Consider the following 18,218-nt stretch of genomic DNA (forward strand, 5'->3'; position numbering starts at 1 on the left):
CGTCTAAGAAATTTATGCCTATTTCAAAATTATGAAAATTTTCTTCTATGTTTTGCCCTAAAATATTTATAATTTTAGCTTTTACATTTAAGCCTGTGATCAAATAAGTTTTTGTGTACCGTATGAGACAAAGATTGAGGTTGGTTTTTTTCCATATGGATAGTTCATTATTCCAACACCATTAAAAGACCATTCTTTCCTCAATGACTTACCTGGCATCTTTGGCCATATACATGGGGGTCTATTTCTAGATGATTTTATTCATCTATGGTATGGTACAATCCCTGCCCAATACTATACTGCGCTAATCACACAAAGTATATTGTAGCTTTATAACAAGTGATAAAATCAAATACTCCTCCAATTAAAACATTTACTATTCTAGGATTTTCCATTTCCACATATATTTTAGAATAAGTTTGTCAATTCCTACGAATACATCTATTGGTATTTTGGTTGAGATTGCACTGAATCTGTGGATTATTTTGTAAATAACTGACATCTTAATGATCTTGATTTTTCCAATACATGAATGTGGGATATCTCTCCATTTATTTAAGACTAATTTTTTTCAGGAATGCTTTTATGTGTTCAGGTCTTGCATATATTTTGTTAAATTTATGCTAAAATATTTTATGTGATTTCATGTGATGGTAAGTCACATTTATTTTTAACTTACAATTTCCAGTATATATGGCTAATATGTCAAAATAACATTGATTTTGATAGGGACCTTGCATCCTGAGACCTTGCCAAATGTACTTACTGGCTCTAGTAGCACTTTTTTGGGGGGCGTGGTAAATTCTTTGTAGGATTTTGTTTGGAATAAAATTCTATAGTCTGAATTACCTTTGTGCTTTTATTTTTGTAACAAAAACAAGATCTGTTCCTTTTCTTAGCTCCTTTTTGAGGCCCTGAATTTCACTTGGTTCCCATAAATGGTATTGCTTTAACAGTTCTGAGGTATTTTTAAACTTAAAATAGGCATCTGAGAGTTAATGTGCCAAAAGTTTCTTAGGTATACCATTAAGCACATTGAATTGTAATTTTTTGTTGTCTTTTCTTCCTCTTCCACCTGACCACTATCTCCATATACAAATCACCTTTGTGTCCTCAGGGCCTAACACTCAAAAGTTTAATTAATATTTAATTAATATTTACTAAATGAAGGACTGATATAACTAAGACCTACTTACAGTGGCTTCAACTATATTCTAAAGAATTTGATAGAAGTTGGTCTTCTTTGGCCCCAACATTTTCATTCAAATTATGTTATCTACTGGCACGATCTTCTAACTAACCTTGCTGTTATACCTTAGGTTATATTTCTGAATCTCATTTTCTAATCCCTTTTAAAAACTTGTTTTCACCTACAGCATAGTTATGACCCATGTAACAATCATTGGACTCATTAAAACTTTGCAGACTTTTCACATTTAAAAGTAGTGCTTAGCCCCATTTCCTTCATTCTTCATCTGAGTATGTTGGTTGGGAAATATCAGTCATTAACATGTTCTTGGAACCAGTATCTGCCTTGACACAGGCAGTTCTAAAGTGTTAGTGTTGTTGAACTAGCGACACAGGATCTCTGCCTTCATTGCTGCCAGAGGGTTTAGAGCAGGCATGGGAACAGAGGGTTCTTCCAGCACTTAGTTTAATTTCATCTGGTTCAAAGCCAGATTTCTAAAATTAACTGTGACTAAAGCTGAGAAGGCTTTTACAAAAGGCCTTTGATGGCTTACACTACAAGGCCACCAGATGGATCTATTCTTCCATGAAAGATGAGAATTTCTGCTGTGAAATGGCCATTCTACCTATTACCAATGTTTCTGGTTTAGTGAAATTCCAGTTACATCACTATCTCAATTCCCTAAACATTCATTTCTTGCTGTAGGAAGTCAATTATTTTATTTAGGGTTCTCTTGCCCAAATGTTTCCAAGAATCCTCAGGGGCCTTTATGTATGTCCAAATGCCAGTCCTGATGGTCACTTATTGATGCTGGTGCTGGTACTGAGCTATCACTTCATGTCTTCACACCAAAAAGACATGTACAGGTACTCTCTAGGCTCATGGTAAAGATGGAAGTGAAGTAAGAAGAATGCCTCTTTTTGGTGTTACATTCTCTCAGTGACAGTGGTGTCCCAAATCAAGGTTAATGGAGCCTCAAAGTGTTTCAACAATTAGTGATAACAGTGAATTTTATTAATTAGCTTTTATTAGTTTTCAGTTCTCTTCAGATTTGTGGATGCGGGTGATGGGCATTTATTTTTGACAAAATACAGAAAATACTTAATATGTAGATAAATGTCCCAGTCCTACATTTTTCATAACTATCATTTTAAGTGACTTCCTAGTATGCTATTGAGAGATAATATTGCAATTTACTTAACTCTTCTTCAGTTATTGGCCATATAAGTTGTTTCTTGGTCCTTGTTATTACTATGTACAATGGTTCAGTGAATATCATTAGACATTAAGTTTTTCCATATTTAAAATTACTTTATTAAGCTAGACTCTGAAGTCTACATTGTATGGATAGAAGGATATATGAATGTTTTTGTGCTTCTTGAGATAGAGTACCTAATTGCTAGGAAGCAAATTCATTGAGAAAGGAAAATAATTCCCCAGGTACTGGGATATGGGTACCATTGTCCTCTAATGAACATGATAAATGGAACTAAGTATCAGCAGGTACTTTGGTGAGCAAAATAGCAGCTAGAGAAAATACTATTGGCTTATGGAAAGAATCAGGCTATGGTATGTAGGCCACATTAATCTCTTACTCCCAGACCCAGCTCAGACACAGTTTAGGGGCTCAGGTTCTTGCTAAAAATAAACAAAACACACCTTAAGATTTCCATTTTTCTGGGAAGGAGGGTCTGTTGACTTCCCTGTGCTAGAAGAGCCTCTATCATGTGGTTACTTCCAGCATCCACCAGCTTAGGAACAAAGTGTCAGAGGAACATGATATGCTGAAGAAGAAGGAGTTGGAATCAGGGCCCAAAGCATCTCATGGCTATGGTGGTCGGTTTGGTGTGGAAAGAGACCGAATGGACAAGGTGAGTTGAAAGGAAAATATTTGCTTGATAAAAAAGAAAGACTCATTCATTTGTTGCCTTTACGATTTAAAACTTGTTTGAAAATACAGTATTTATTTGGGCTTTAAAATAGAATGTCCACATATTATTTGTATTATTTTTCTCCTGTGCCCATTCATAAAATATAGTGGAAAATGGAAGCCAAGAACTGAGAAGGGCTGACTATAGTAAGCCCAGCCACACTATAACTCCTAGACTGAGGACACAACAAGCACAGTAGAGAAGGGAAAAATATATTTTGAAATCATTTTCTGCTTTTAAATGTTTGTATATTATGTCTATGTTGCAACTTCTTTTATTTTCCTACTATATATTTAGTGTTTTTAGGTATATATTATACATTATTTAGTGTGTATATAGGTGTGAAAAATATTGGTGTGAATTTATCTACAAGAAGCCCTCAAATATGAATAGTTTTTATTTTATCCATTAGATGCTGTAAAAGTATGATAAAAGGATACTTGTATATTGAATTATATTTTCCATTGACCTTCCTAACCTCAAAGATAGATATATTCCTAAAGAAAAAAGGTTTACTTTCAAGGAGAAAAAAAAGCCAATGAAAGCTTTTAGTTCACCCTTAAGAGGTATTTTGTTTTGTCACTGTGTAAAGTACAGTGTAGGCATTTCATTCTCCCATGAAATTCCTAGGAAGAAAGTATTCAGTTACCCCTAATTCAACAAGCAAAATTAACTTACACATACCCCAAAATATTGCAAAACCAGTTCTCAGGAGCTTATATAGGGTCGTGCTTCAGCCAGCCTCTGTACTGATGTTGCTTATCCCTACATGGGACTGGAAATATAGGAGGAAGCAGAAGAAATTTCTAATTTCTTCTTAGCTGAGACTCTGCAAGACATCATTATTTGGTTTGAGGTATTACTCAGTTCCCAAATTATTAAAGCATCCATATCTAAATATTAGAAGAGACATAACTTTTTAAAACCAAAAAGAAAATAAATCAGTAGATAGAGTAAAGAGTGGAGGGGAATAGAAAAGATTTAAGTTCCATGCTGTCTTGGACTACTCACAGTATTGTCTACCAACGTCCTTTTGTGTAAAGAGTCAATCATTGCTAAATACTAGGGCTCAGGTGGCATTTCTGAACTTTGATGGTCATGTAGGAGAAGAGATTCAGAACAAAGGTGCCTGGCTGTTTATGTGAATATTCCATCCTGACTAAGGCATCCAGTCAGTCCTCTTTGGTTTCTCCCCAGTATTTACCCTTATTTCTATTTTGATGCACAGCACCCTTGTTTTAGATCTCTTTTGTTTCTAGTTTAACCACAGCTCCATCTCCCTAGTCTCTGTCCTTCTGGTTCCCAGCCCATTTTGGGAGTTTCCTGAATGATGAATTCTCTATGGTATTAAGGAAGAATCAGGACATGTGAGGCTCCAGAAGTCACCTTGCTCTCCCATCATGTGCTACCTGGCACTGTGGTCAGAGGCTATGAGTCTGAACCAGGAGGGAATTTCTTGTATTCTTACATGCCATCCCATCCCTGTATCATTTTATTCCTTTATGGTTATTTTTATCTTGTCACTCATTCTGTCCTTGATTCTTCTTAGAGTGCTGTGGGCCATGAATATGTTGCTGAGGTAGAAAAGCACTCTTCTCAGACTGATGCTGCCAGAGGTTTTGGGGGCAAATATGGAGTTGAGAAGGACAGAGCAGATAAGGTAAGTGACAACTTTCTTCCCCACACCACCCAACTCAGATCATGTGGGACTTACCAGCGCTCACCCCAGAATGTGGGTCTGTGCTTATCCTGTGAAAAACAGGGCAGTAGACTCAAGGAGGGTTCGTCATGAGGATAGATTCTGTGACCTACCACAGCAAGTTCCTTGGTGCCACTGTTAGAGGTCACATGCTGAGCTGAAAGGTATTAGTTTAAATGAAACAAGGACTCTCAAACTCTGCTTGAATAAGGAATCCCTCAAGCCACTGATTTTGTTATGCCTGTACACACGAAGAGAAAAAAGGGAAATTCCAAAGCTCCACAAATGTCAAAACCTTATAAATATTTATGCCTTTCAGAAAAAGAGATGTCAGCTTAAACATTATTACCATGGTAGCAAATAATCAAGTAAAACAACTAATTAGGGTTACAATGCTTTTAGAAGGTAAAGGTTACTTTTCACATTACTTAGCACCAAATCCCTGAAGTTCAAGTGTTTAAAGAAAGATTCTTGTGTACTAAAAAAAAAAAAGTAGCTTTAAGGAAAGGGAAGAAAGGACAGTAGTGATTACAGATGACAGAGTGGTCACGAGAGTGCAATTGAGAACTCATTGATGTTCTCAGGTTCACTCCTTGGTAGATCCAACTCTTTGATCTCTCTTTTTAGGTGCAGAACAGTGTGTCTTCCCCTGCAGCTGCACAGAGAGGGGACAGCTCCTTCATAGCTAGCTGAGATTCTTTTTTAACCTTCAGTTGTTTATTAGGTGGGCCTGAATCCTTAAAGCTAAGTGTTAGATGTTATTTCATTGTAGGTGGAAAAAAACACTAGAAAAGTTAAACACATACAGTAAGAAATGGAAATATGCAGAGGGTAATTTTTAAAGGCAGGAATGGAATATGGAGCTTGCTGAGTATAGTTATCTCTAATCAGGTTGGAATTTTTCTTCCATCTTGGCCCCCTCCTGCCTTTGCCTAATGTTTCATTGTTCCTTCTTTGATCTTCTGTCTCACAGCCACACACTGAATCATCTAAACAACCAGTGTGTCTTGTAAACCAAGTGACAATACATACTAATAGCTCTTAAGATGCAAAATCTAGACTGAAATAGAGGCCCATAGTTACTGAGCAAGTTGGAGAGGTTGCTATGTGGTGATGTTAGATATTGGCCAATACTTATATCCAGTCCTGGGAGCCGCTAGGATCCAGGCTCTCCCAGTTGCTTCTCGTTCTATCAAAATCCACATCTGTGTTTATGGAAAGAAAAGAGGCACAGTATAGTTAATTAATAATAGGATACTATCTCTTACATATTCATTGTACCTTTCTAGTTTACAAGACATTATTCTTTCATTTTAGTTTCATGAGAGTTAGAAGGGAAAGCACCAGTTTACTGAGAAACCCAATGAAAACACTTTTATACACCTTGCCCCTTTTAGTTCTCACAATATCACAAATGAAGAGGGATCATTTCTTCCATTTTACAGTTGGTATTAATGAGAGAGGTAAACCTATCTCATTAGTTTTCATTTTATATTTAAAAACCGAGGCTCAAATATTAAAGGACATGCCTGAAGTTAAACAACTCTAAGTAGGGGAGGTGGGGTTAGACTCTAGAACTGTCAGTATCCGGAATCCTTGATCATTGATTTGTAGCACACTGCCTCGAAACCAGCCAGTCAGGGTACTATCTGTTCCTACATTAACCCCCATACACAGGCCTGGGCCCCTATGAATGAACCTCTAGGCTGAGCTGGGAGGAAGGACAAGTCGGGGGTGGGGGGGAATCGTCAGCTTTGACCCTAAACAATTCTCTCTCCTTTTTTTTGTAGTCGGCAGTTGGCTTTGATTACAAAGGAGAAATGGAGAAACACACATCTCAGAAAGGCAAGGACCCTGCATTTCAGTTTTAGCAGCCTGACTGCCCCTGCTCTTCTGCTCAGACTTGAACTAGCAACAGCTGTCACAAATCCCTTTTAGTTATGACCCAGTTCGTCACTATTTCATTTTTTTTTTTAATCCTCAACTGAGGACATTATTTTTCATTGCTTTTAAAGAGACGGGAAGGGAGATGAGAGAAACATCAATGTGAGAGAGAAACATCGATTGGTTGCCTCTCTCAAACACGCCCCAACAGGGCATTGAGCCTGCAACCTGAGTATGTGCCCTTACCGGAAATCAAACCCTTGACCTTTCAGTCTATGGGATTACGCTCCAAGTATCTGAGCCACACCAGCCGTGGCTCATTTATTTTTAAATCCAAGCATGTACTTGCTTTTTCCTTTCTCCTTTATCACTTTCTGTGAGATTGATCAAATTTTCTTTAGTCCTTTTTTTCCTCTAATGGATTGAAAATAAGGTATTCTAATCTATTTTAGGAGGTTATCCTTAAGTTTTAACAAACATCTTTGAATCAAATTTTAAATTAATCATTAGCTCTTCCTCAGTAATATAGGAAATATAGAATAATTTAATTATATTCTCTTTATATTCTACATTCTTTGTACCAACTGGACAATTATTATTATGTGGTATATTGGTTCTATGTGATTATAAATGCCACACAATTTAATCATGATTATTACCTAGTAAATACTTTGTTTGTTTGTTTGTTTTTGTTTAGCCTCTTCGTCTTTTTCCCACCATTGTCCTCCTTCCCCATCCCCTCTGGTCACTTAAAGTATGTTTCCATGCCTGTAGTTTATTTTGTTTGTTAGTGTGTTTTCTTGAATAGATTCCACTTTTAGATGAGGTCATATAGTATTTGTCTTTACCAACTGAATTATTTCACTTAGCCTAATATTCTCCAGTTCCATCCATGTTGTTGCAAAAGGTAGGAGTTCCTTCTTTCTTTCTTCTTTTAGTTTTTTAAATACAGATTTTTATTTATTTATTTATTTATTTAAAATTTCAAAATCCATTATAAAATATTAAAAAAATTTAAGTCCATTATAAAGTCTCAGAAATTAAAACAACATACACCAGCACAGAAATAATCAAGTAGATCAATGAAATAAAATGAGCATTCTAGAAACAAATGTATATATCTGTCTAACAATGTAATATATGATTAAACTGATATTTCAAATCAATGGGGAAAAGAAGGCTTATTCAACAAATAAGGTGCATGGACCATTATTACTTGAAATAAAACAAATGTAGAGCCTTATTACACATATTATACAAAAAATGTTCAGATGAGTTAAAAATCTAAGGTGTTTTAGGAGAAATACAATATTTTTCTTACCCTAAAGTAAAATACTCAAACTTAGCAGCTATAAAGTAAAATATTAACAATATCGCTATATTAAACATTTAAAACTATACAGTAATGTACACATAAAAAAAGTTAAAGGACAAGTAATAGAATAGGAAAGTATTTGCAACACAACTAAAAAAGGGTTAATAGTTTTTTGGGGGATGGGGAAAATTCTACAAACATTTAATCAAAAAAATGGATAAAGAATACCAAAAAGTCATTTAAAGCTTTTTAAAAAAATAATAGAAATAGGCAAGAAATAAAAAAAAACACATTTAATTTCAACAAATAATAAAGTAACAATTAAAATGACACATCATTGTCACAATCAGATTAATAAGTATTAAAAATATTGGTAATATCAAGTATTGGTGACTGTGAAAAGAACTGGGTATTCATAGACTTTTTTTTCATCTTCTTAAAGCAGTCCCTTTAGCATATCTTACAGTGCTGGTTTGGTGGAGGTGTTTCTTTTAGCCTTCTCTTGTCTGGGAAACTCCTTATTTTGTCTTCTATTTTAAATGAGAGCTTTGCTGGGTAGAGCAGTCTTGGTTGCAGGCCTTTGCTTTTCATGACTTGGAATATTTCTTGCCATTTCCTTCTGCCTTGTAGTGTTTCTGTTGAGAAGTCAGCTGTTAGCCGTATCAATGCTTCCTTATATGTTACTGCCTGTTTTTCCCTTGCTGCCTTTAGGATTCTCTCTTTGTCTTTGATATTTGCCATTTTAATGATGATATGTCTTGGAGTGTGGGCCTCACTGGATTCCTCTTGGATGGCGCCCTCTGTGCTTCCTGGACTTGTGTGACTTTTTCTCTCCTCCAATTAGGAAAGTTTTCCATCATTACTTTTTCAAACAGGTTCTCTATCCCTTGCTCCTTTTCTTTTCCTTCTAGCACCTCTTTTATTCAGATATTACGATGTTTCAGGTTATCCTGCATTCCCCTAAATGCCTCTTCATTCTTTTTTAGTCTTTTTTCACTTTCTTGCTCTTTCTGGGAGCTTTTTTCTGCCTTATCCTCCAGCTTGCTGATTTGTTCCTCTGCTTCATCTAGCCTGCTTGATTCCTTCTACTGTGTTCTTCAATTCAGAAACTGTATTCTTCACTTCCTCTTGTTTCTTATGGGTAGTTTCTATGTCCTTTTTCATGCAGATATAGTTTGCAATAAGTTCCTTCTAGTTTCCCTGTAGCTTTTTTGTAATTCTCTCTGAGCTCATTTAGCTCAATGAGCTTCCTTAGAACCATTGATTTGAACTCAGGATCTGATAGTTTACTTGCTGCCTCTATTTCATTTAGTTGTCTTTGTGGGGATTCCTACTTTCCCTTTGAGTGGGGCGTATTTCTTTGTCTTCCCATTATTTGTGAGACTCTTCATTTTTGTTTCTGCTTCTTAAATTGATCTGTCTTGATCTTCTGACTTTGTGGTGTGAACTTCTATGGTAGCATACTGCTGTTTTTTTCTTTCTGGATCTGCCTCTGATAATGTTAGATATTGACTGCATCTGAACTTAGGCAATGTGTTGGAGACGTCCAGGAATCTACTTTCTGTGGCTGTCTCCGTCAGCTGTAATCTAATCACTCTGCACTCAGCAGGCCGGCTTAGACACCACAGGGTGGGGTGGAGTCCCTCCTGGGGGCAGGGTTATTGGGTCCTCTCATGCTGCTGCTGCTCAGGGGAGTGGTCTGTCTGAGCCAGATGACTGCTGCTGTATGGGGGATGAGTCAGCACGGGGGTCCCACTGGCTACTCTCTCCATTGTCTCCCCAAGGCCTCCTTCCCCAGTGTCTCCTCAGGCATCTCTAGCCCACTCTGCCCCTGCCTTTGCTGGAGACAAGGGTAAGTGGTTGTAAATAAAAATTTATGTGTTGGACATTTAAATGGCTCTTTGCTTCTCCAGCCGCCTGTCTCTGGCAAAGAGCAACCCTGCTGCTTTTTGCAGCTGGCTGCTATCTGTGTACTTTTTGGGCACTGGTGTTGTAGGCTGGAGATCCCCACTTATGGTTTAGACCCCACTCATCTCAGAGCAACCCAACTGTCCGTTTCAATATCCTTCTGGTGCTGCCACCTATGGGCACCCCACCCGCCTTCTGGAGTCTTTATTGTACTCCTTACCAGTGAGGTTGTGCTAAAGCTGATTCTTCTGTCTGTCTGAGGTTATAAGGCTCTTCTCTCGCTATTGTTCAGGTGTTTGTTCCGGGTGATTTCTCCACAATTTTGCGGACTCCATATTGGTCCTGGGAGGAGGTCAATGTGACTTCCACTCACTCCTCCACCCTGTTACCTAGTAAATACTTATTTAAATTGCCAACATATTAACCAACTCCTAGCTCGTCATTGTTTGCTGTGTTTCATTGTTTCCTCCTTGCTCCTTCTATTTTCTTCTTGCTAAAGTATACCCTTTAACAATTCTTTTAGTGAGTCTATGAAAGAACTCCCAGGCTTTGACTAAAAAATGTCTTTATTTTCTTCTGCTCTTCATTGTTATTTTACATTCATCACTTAGAAGATATTATTTCATTACCTTTGGCATCTCTCTTGTGCCATCATTGTTTTGTAGGTAATGTGTTGTTTCTCTGTGTGTGTGTTTTTAAAAAAGATTTTATTTATTTACTTTAGAGAGGAGAAAAGAAGGAGAAAGAGAGGGAGAGAAACATCAATGTGCAGCTGTATTTTGTGCGTCCGCTGCTGTGGGTCTGGCCTGCAACCCAGGCATGTGCTTTACACTGGGAATTGAACTGACAACCCTTTGGTTTGCAGGCTGGCCCTCAATCCACTGAGCCACACCAGCTAGGGGCTGTTTTTTTTTTTTAATGAAGTTTTCTCTTTTTATCTGACATTCTGAAATATCAGCTTATGTCTAGGTGTTGGATCTATATTTATTCTTCTACATGAGACTTATTAGTTCTCTTCAACCTGCAAAATGACTCATTATGGGAAGTTCTCAGGCATTTTTTTTTTTGATAATACCTTTCCTCTCTTTTATTCTTTCTTCTGGAACTCAGATGTCTATTAGAAATTTCTATTCTCTTTTTCTAAAGAAAATTTTAAAAGAGAATTTTTAGGTTTATAGCCAAGTTGAGAGGAAGGTACAGAGATTTACTGTACACTCCCACCCCCACATATAATTGTCTTCCCCATTATCAGCTTCACTCACCAGAATGGTACATTGTTTTACCAAGGATGAATCTACATTGTTATGTCATAATTACCAAAAGTCCCTAGGTTTACTCTTTTATTTTTTATTAATTTTTTCTTTTCTTAATTGAATTTTTCCATTACCATTTATTCAAATTTTTTTCAGTTACAGTTTACATTCAATATTGCTTTGTATTAGTTTCAGGTGTACAGCATAGTGATTCAACAATTATATACTGACATTGCAAGTAACTACCTGGCACTGTACCTAGTTATGATACTATTGACTATATTCCCTATGCTGTACTTTACATTCCCATGACTATTTTGTGATTGTTAATTGTACTTCTTAATCCCTTCACTCAGTCCCGAAATCCCCCACCCCTCTGACAACCATCAGTCTGATCTCTTTTTCTGAGTCTGTTTCTATTCTGTTTGTTCCTTTATTTTACTCTTTAGATCCAAATATAAGTGATATCGTATAGTACTTCTCTTTCTCTGTTCTTACCATGCTGTCACAAATGTAAGAGTTCATGCATTTTTATGGCTGAGTAATATTTCATTGTATATGAGAGTATACAATGAAATATTTATTTCATTGTATATGAGAGTATACAATGAAATATTACCACCTTTTTATCCACTTGCCTGTTGATAGGCACTTGGGCTGCTTTCATATCTTGGCTATTGTAAATAATACTGCAATGAACATAAGGGTACATATATTTTTTAGAGTTAGTGTTTTGGTTTTCTTCAGATATATACCCAGAAGTGGAATTACTGGGTAATAAGGTAGTTCCATCTTCAATTTTTTGAGGAATATCCATATTGTTTTGCATAGTGGTTGCACCAGTCTGCCTTCCTACTAAATGTGTACTAGGGCTCCCTTTTCTCCACATCCTCACCAGCACTTGTTGATTTATTGATGATATCCATTTTGACAGGTGTGAGGTGATATCTCCTTGTGGTATTAATTTGCATTTCTCTAATAATTAGTGACATTGAGTATCTTTTCATATGTCTGTTGGCCATTTGTATATTTTATTCAGTTCCTCTGTCCGTTTTTTCATTGTATTGTTTGTTTTGGTGTTGAGTTGTATGAGTTCTTTATAAATTTTGGATAGTAACCCCTTATTGGATGTATCATTGGTGAAAAACTTCCCTCATTGAGTAGGTTGTCTTTTTGTTATGTTGATGGTGAGTCTGTTTAGTGTTGTAACAAACTGCCAAACTGTCTTTCAAAGTGTCTACCATTTTGCACTCCCACCAGCAATGTGTAAGAGTTCCTGCTGTTTCACATCCTCACCAGCATTTGGTATTCTGAGTGTTCTGGATTTGGGCCATTGAAATAGGTGTATACATCATATCTTGGTTTCATTTGCATTTCCCTGGTGATGTATGATGTATGATAAGCATCTTATATGCTTATTTGTCATCTGAGTAGCTCCTTGGGTAAGATGTTTGTTAAGATCTTTGGCCCTTTTTTTCCTTTTTGTGGAATTTATTGGGGTGATACTGATTAACAAAATTATATAGATTTCAGGTACACAGTTCCAGAAGACATAACCTGTATACTGTATTGTGTGGTCACCACCCTAAGTCAAGTCTCCGTCCATCACCATTTATCCCCACTATACCCTCCTCCACTTCCCCCTCCTCCCAGCAATCACTACACTGTTGTCCCTGTCCATGAGTTTTTCCTCTTTTTTGCTTAGTCATTCCACCATTCCTACCCAGTCCCCCAACCCCACCTCCTGCCCCCCAACAGCTGTCAGCCTGCTCTCCAACTGTGATTCTGTCTCTAATTTGCTTGTTAGTTCATTTTGTTCTTTAGATTCCACATATGAGTGAAATCATATGGTATTTGTCTTTCTCTGACTGGCCTAATTTTAAATTTTTTTTTAAGAATTGTTGAGTTCTTTTTTTATTGTTGACACTATTACAGATGTCCATCATTTCCCTCCTCCTTTTCCCACCTCCATGCAGACCCTTCCCCCTCCACCCCTGGCTCTTACCACATTATTGTCTGAGTCCATTGGGCTTGCCTATATGTCCTTTGGCTAATCTCTTCACCTTCTTTCATCTAGTCCACCCCTGCCACCTGCCCTTTCATATCTGTCAGTCTGTTCCATATATCCATGCCTCTGGTTCTATTTTGTTTATCAGTTTATTTTGTTCATTAGATTTCACATATAAGTGAGATCATATGGTATTTTTCTTTCTCTGATTGGCTTATTTTACTTTGCATAATACCCTCCAGGTCTATCCTGCTGTCACAAATGATAAATTTTCCTTCTTTTTATGACTGCATAGTATTCCATTATGTAAATGTGCCACAGCTTTTTTTAATCCACTCATCTACTGATGGGCACGTGGGCTGTTTCCAGACCTTGGCTACTGTAAACAGCACTGCTATGAACATAGAGAGGCATATATTCATTCTGATTGGTGTATTGTGGAGTTTTAAGAGTTCTTTGTATATTTTGGTTAACAGGTTTTTTTTTTTTAAATCACAAGTATCTTTTCCAAATATTTCTCTATGTCTTGTCTTCTCATTTCCTTGACATTTGTATATTTTTTCACAGGCAGAACTTTTTTAATCTTAATGATGTCCAGGATTATCAGTTATTTCTTTCATGGATTATGTCTTTGATGTTATATCTAAAAAGGTCACCACACCTAAGGTCATCTAGGTTTTCTCTCACATTCTTCCAGGAGTTTTATATTGTTTCATTTTACATTTAGGTCTATGATCTATTTTGAGTAATTTTTATAAAAGTGTAATGCTTGTATCTAGATTCTTTTTTCATGTGGATGTCTAGTTGCTCCAACACCACTTGTTAAAAAGACTATCTTCTCTCCACTGTATTGCCTTTGCTTCTTTGTCAAAGATTAGTTCTTGACTATATTTATGGGGGGTCTATTTCTGGGCTCTCTATTCTGTTTCATTGATCTATTTTTCTATTCTTTCACCACACTGTCTTGATCACTGTAACTTTATAGTAAGTCTTTAAAGTCAGGTAGCATTAGTCTTCCAACTTTATGTTGGCTACACATTCAGTATTGTGTTGGCAATTGGGTCTTTTAACTCTCTACAGAAACTTTAGAGTCAGATATTAATATCCAAAAAAATAAATTGCTAGGATTTTGATTGGAATTGCATTGCACCTATGGATCAATCTGGGAAGAACTGACATCACGACAATATTGAGCCTCCCTTTCCATGAATATAGACTCTATCTACATTTACTTAGTCTTTCTTTGGTTTATTCATCAGGATTTTCTTTATATAGATCCTGTACATTTTTTAGATTTATACATAAATATATCTTTGTTGAGGGTTCTAATGTAAATGGTATTTTATTTATTTGAATTGCAAATTCCACTTGTTCATTGTTGGTACATAGGAAAGCAACTGACTTTTGTATATTAACCTTACATTCTGCAACATTGCTATAATCATTTATTAGTTTCAGGAGTATGCTTATCGCTTCTTTTGGATTTTCTACACAGATCATGTCATCTGTGAACAAAGACAGTTTGATGTCTTCCTTTCCAGTCTATATACCTTTTATTTTTTTTTCCTTGCCTTATTGCATTAGCAAGGACTTCCTGTACAATGTTTAAAGGAGTGGACAGAGACTAATTTTCTTCTCTCCAGCCCCCTATTCTTTCATAGAAATTAGAACCGCAGTTCCTTGATTTTAACTGTAGGCACTAAATTTGGCACTTAAAACACCCTTGGATTTTCTCTGACATCAGCTCATAATTACCCTCATATCTACTGCTTTGATTTATCAATTTGTTTTTGGAGCTAGAATTTTTTTCCTTTTTTTTCTTTTATGCTTTCACTATTTACAATAACAGCAAAAAAGACTGTTATATTTTAGCTGACATTTCTAAGTGTTTGTATGGAAATAGGGAGAGGCATATATGTCATGTAGATATGCCTTCCCCCGCCCCCCGGAAGTCTCTCCTTATACTCTTTATACTTTCCCTTTCCTAGAAGAAGGGGAAAAAAATGAAACAATCTCCTCCTGTTGGCATGGAAGTAAGAGAGAGAAGAGGAAAATAGAACACCAGTTCCTCTTGACTTCTCTCTTCAGTGGCTCTTCCCTGTGGGCTGAGAGTGGGCTCTCATGACTGTTCCTTCCACCATAGATTACTCTCATGGTTTTGGTGGCCGTTACGGGGTAGAGAAGGATAAATGGGACAAGGCAGCTCTGGGATATGACTACAAAGGAGAAACAGAGAAACACGAATCCCAGAGAGGTAAGTTGGGGCTAGAGAGGAGGGAGGTCATAGATATCATGGAGTCTTCATCTTTCCTTTCTGAAAGCTGACACAGAAGACTCAGAATACTGAGGGACAGATGTGCAGTGTAGGAGGTGAGGTAACAAATAGTGAGTGTATGTGTGCAGGAATCAGTGGGGGCAAACCAAAAGAGGTGGAGAGGAAAACAATAAGATTAGGAGCAGGACAGAAAAGGGAGGCTAAAGAGAAGGGGCCACTGAGAAAAGGGTAAAGACAGACAGGCTGGTGATAAGAAGAGCAGATCTGGCTATGGTTCTTAAAGGCCCCTTTGCCTCATAGAGGATAGAGAGGCCTCCTTCCTTTCTGGGACCCATTGGGGATAGCTGGAGGGTTGTCCTTATATTTTTTTCCTGTTTCTTCCTTTACATTTTCCCCTTTCTGTCACTTTTTTCTTTCTGTGTTGTCCAATTCCCATCTCTCTCCCCTCCATTCTCTTCCAAGTTTTTTTCTCCCAATCCTTTTGCCAATCTTCCCACCTAAGCCTCTCTCTGTCCTCTGATTCTTACACTTCCTCATCCATTTCTCTGTTTTCCACATTCCTGTCTTCTAGTCATTCTTCCCACTGCTCCCTCTTCCCACCAATTTCCAGAATTTTAACTCCTGTATGACTCTCAGAACTTTCTGTCCTGCAGATTATGCCAAGGGTTTTGGTGGTCAGTATGGAATCCAGAAGGACCAAGTGGATAAGGTGAAGTACCAGAATACCAATTTCTTAAAAATAGTTTCCCAAACTACACAGAAGTACATGGAGAAGAGTGCGAGGCAAAGCTGAAAAAAAAAAAAAAGACGGACAAAGCTGTGTCCTGAGCTGTCCTCCTGGTGTCCTGCACTCACCATTTACTGCCCTCAGCATCTAATAAGCATGTCTTCATGAACTTCATTTAACTGAGGAGAGGGAAGGGAGGAAGAGAGAGACAGAGAGACAGATAAACTCCAGGGAAATGTGATGTTTAAAATTTCATTGACTGCTTGGCATTGTTCATCCCAATCAGTAGTCTCTTCCCATTCCATGTCACTGTCCTCCCCTACACCAGTTCCTCTTCATTCATTACTCAGGGGCCTTGTTGCATTCCATGCAACTGGATTTGGAGATGCGGGTTTCCAGGTACATTGTACTTTCAAAAAGAGAATCTGGGCCCAGGAGTTTACAATTCCCTTTTTCCTTCTCTCTGCCACAAAACTACAGTACTGGAATACCCTGTCCAACTATTGAGGATCAAATGGTTAAGATACCACCTATGGTGGCCTCAATTCCTAATACTGCTTTCTGAGTCACTGCCACTTTCTTACCACCACCTCCCTCACACACAACTACTGTTCTCCTGCAGAGTGCTGTTGGCTTCAATGAAATGGAGGCCCCAACCACAGCTTATAAGAAGACAACGCCCGTAGAGGCTGGTAAGTCTTAACAATTCCCTTTCTCTCTGCTCCTCAATTGCTTTTTCCTTCTCATTTTTTTTCTCGCCAGACTACTTCCTCCATGCCTTTATCTACCTAGAGTAGTTGAGGTACACTTGACCTCTCCCCTCTTCTTGCCTGTGTCTTTAGCTTCTAGTGGTGCCCGTGGCCTAAAGGCAAAATTTGAGTCCATGGCTGAGGAGAAGAAGAGGCAGGAAGAAGAAGAGAAGGCACAGCAGATGGCCAGGCAGCAACAGGAGAGAAAGGCCCTGGTAAAGAGAAGCCATGAGGCTCAGCAACCAGCATCCACTATGGAAAAGCCTGTGGTGCCAACCCCATTGCCTAAGAAAATCTCCTCAGAGGTGAGTGCTTGGTACTCTGGGATCCCTATCCAACATTCCTTGCCCAGACGGGAGCCTAAAGGGTCCAAATCATTAATAGAGAATAAGACACAGGCTTCCCTTGTGTTAAGCAAATTCTATATGAGTGCTCTCCCTGTGTTCAGGAAGATTTCAGTCTGTGTAATTGAGCCTCATTTGTACCAGAATGTTAGGAAAAAACACAAGTGTTACAGTGTATAGCAGAAGACAGGTCACCAGCCATTGCAGCTAGTCATTGCTACAGGAACTAAGAGGAAGTAGCCATTTCTACAAATTGGAACCTATCTTGAGGGATGGGTTTGATTTGGATTGGCAGAGGTAGAAGGAGGTGTTGCAGGTCAGTATAAGAGAGAAGATGGAGGCTTGCTTGCTTACTGGAGAGATGCTTCATTCTCCATAGGTCTGGCCTCCTGCAGGAAGCTGTTCACTCTCAGAGCCTGAGCAGGTGAAAACCAGCAGGGAACATCCAGTGTCCTCCCTGCCTTCAAGGCAGGGACCCCCAGAGGTAAGTAGAGGCCCAAAGATTTTCTCTGCTTTCCCCATCTCTTCATGTCTTAAGAAGGTGGGCCACAGAATATGACCAACCATCCTGATTTGTCTGGGACTCTCCTGACCTTAATACTGATAGTCTTCCCTTCTGGGAAACCACTCCATCCTGGAAAAACTAGGAGAGTTGGTTATCCTAGCTGTGGTATGTCCAATAATGTGCTTTTGCTTCAATATTTTCTTGCTCTTCTGAGGAATCTGACTTCCCTTTTCTCATACCTTTTACATTCCCTTCCTATCATCTCTTGGTATGTGTTTTGAGTAGGTAGATGTGGGAGGAAGTTGGAAAATGAAGAATGGATGAAAGAATGTGTATCCTAGAGAGGGGTGTTAGATGGAAGCATGGGTGGAACATAGAAGTGGTGATGGGTGGGATCTCAGCAGTCCTTCATTGGAAAGTTTTGAAGAGGC

At 38.0% G+C, this 18,218-nt stretch overlaps 1 protein-coding gene across 3 annotated transcripts in view; it reads left to right on the forward strand.

The window, feature by feature from the left end:
- HCLS1 (hematopoietic cell-specific Lyn substrate 1) overlaps positions 1–18,218 on the forward strand; it is a 30,237-nt gene that overhangs the window by 9,915 nt on the left and 2,104 nt on the right. For all 3 annotated transcript variants that reach the window (XM_054575235.1, XM_054575238.1, XM_054575236.1), the window contains exons 4-11: positions 2,931–3,060; positions 4,670–4,780; positions 6,610–6,664; positions 15,331–15,441; positions 16,116–16,171; positions 16,812–16,881; positions 17,032–17,243; positions 17,662–17,766. In XM_054575235.1, coding sequence (XP_054431210.1) covers positions 2,931–3,060; positions 4,670–4,780; positions 6,610–6,664; positions 15,331–15,441; positions 16,116–16,171; positions 16,812–16,881; positions 17,032–17,243; positions 17,662–17,766 — 850 coding nt within the window. The remainder of the gene's footprint in view (positions 1–2,930; positions 3,061–4,669; positions 4,781–6,609; positions 6,665–15,330; positions 15,442–16,115; positions 16,172–16,811; positions 16,882–17,031; positions 17,244–17,661; positions 17,767–18,218) is intronic.

This window comes from Pteronotus mesoamericanus, unplaced genomic scaffold (genome assembly GCF_021234165.1).
Source record: "Pteronotus mesoamericanus isolate MK-2021 breed Mesoamerican mustached bat unplaced genomic scaffold, CSHL_Meso_final contig_27, whole genome shotgun sequence".
Classification (NCBI taxonomy): domain Eukaryota; kingdom Metazoa; phylum Chordata; class Mammalia; order Chiroptera; family Mormoopidae; genus Pteronotus; species Pteronotus mesoamericanus.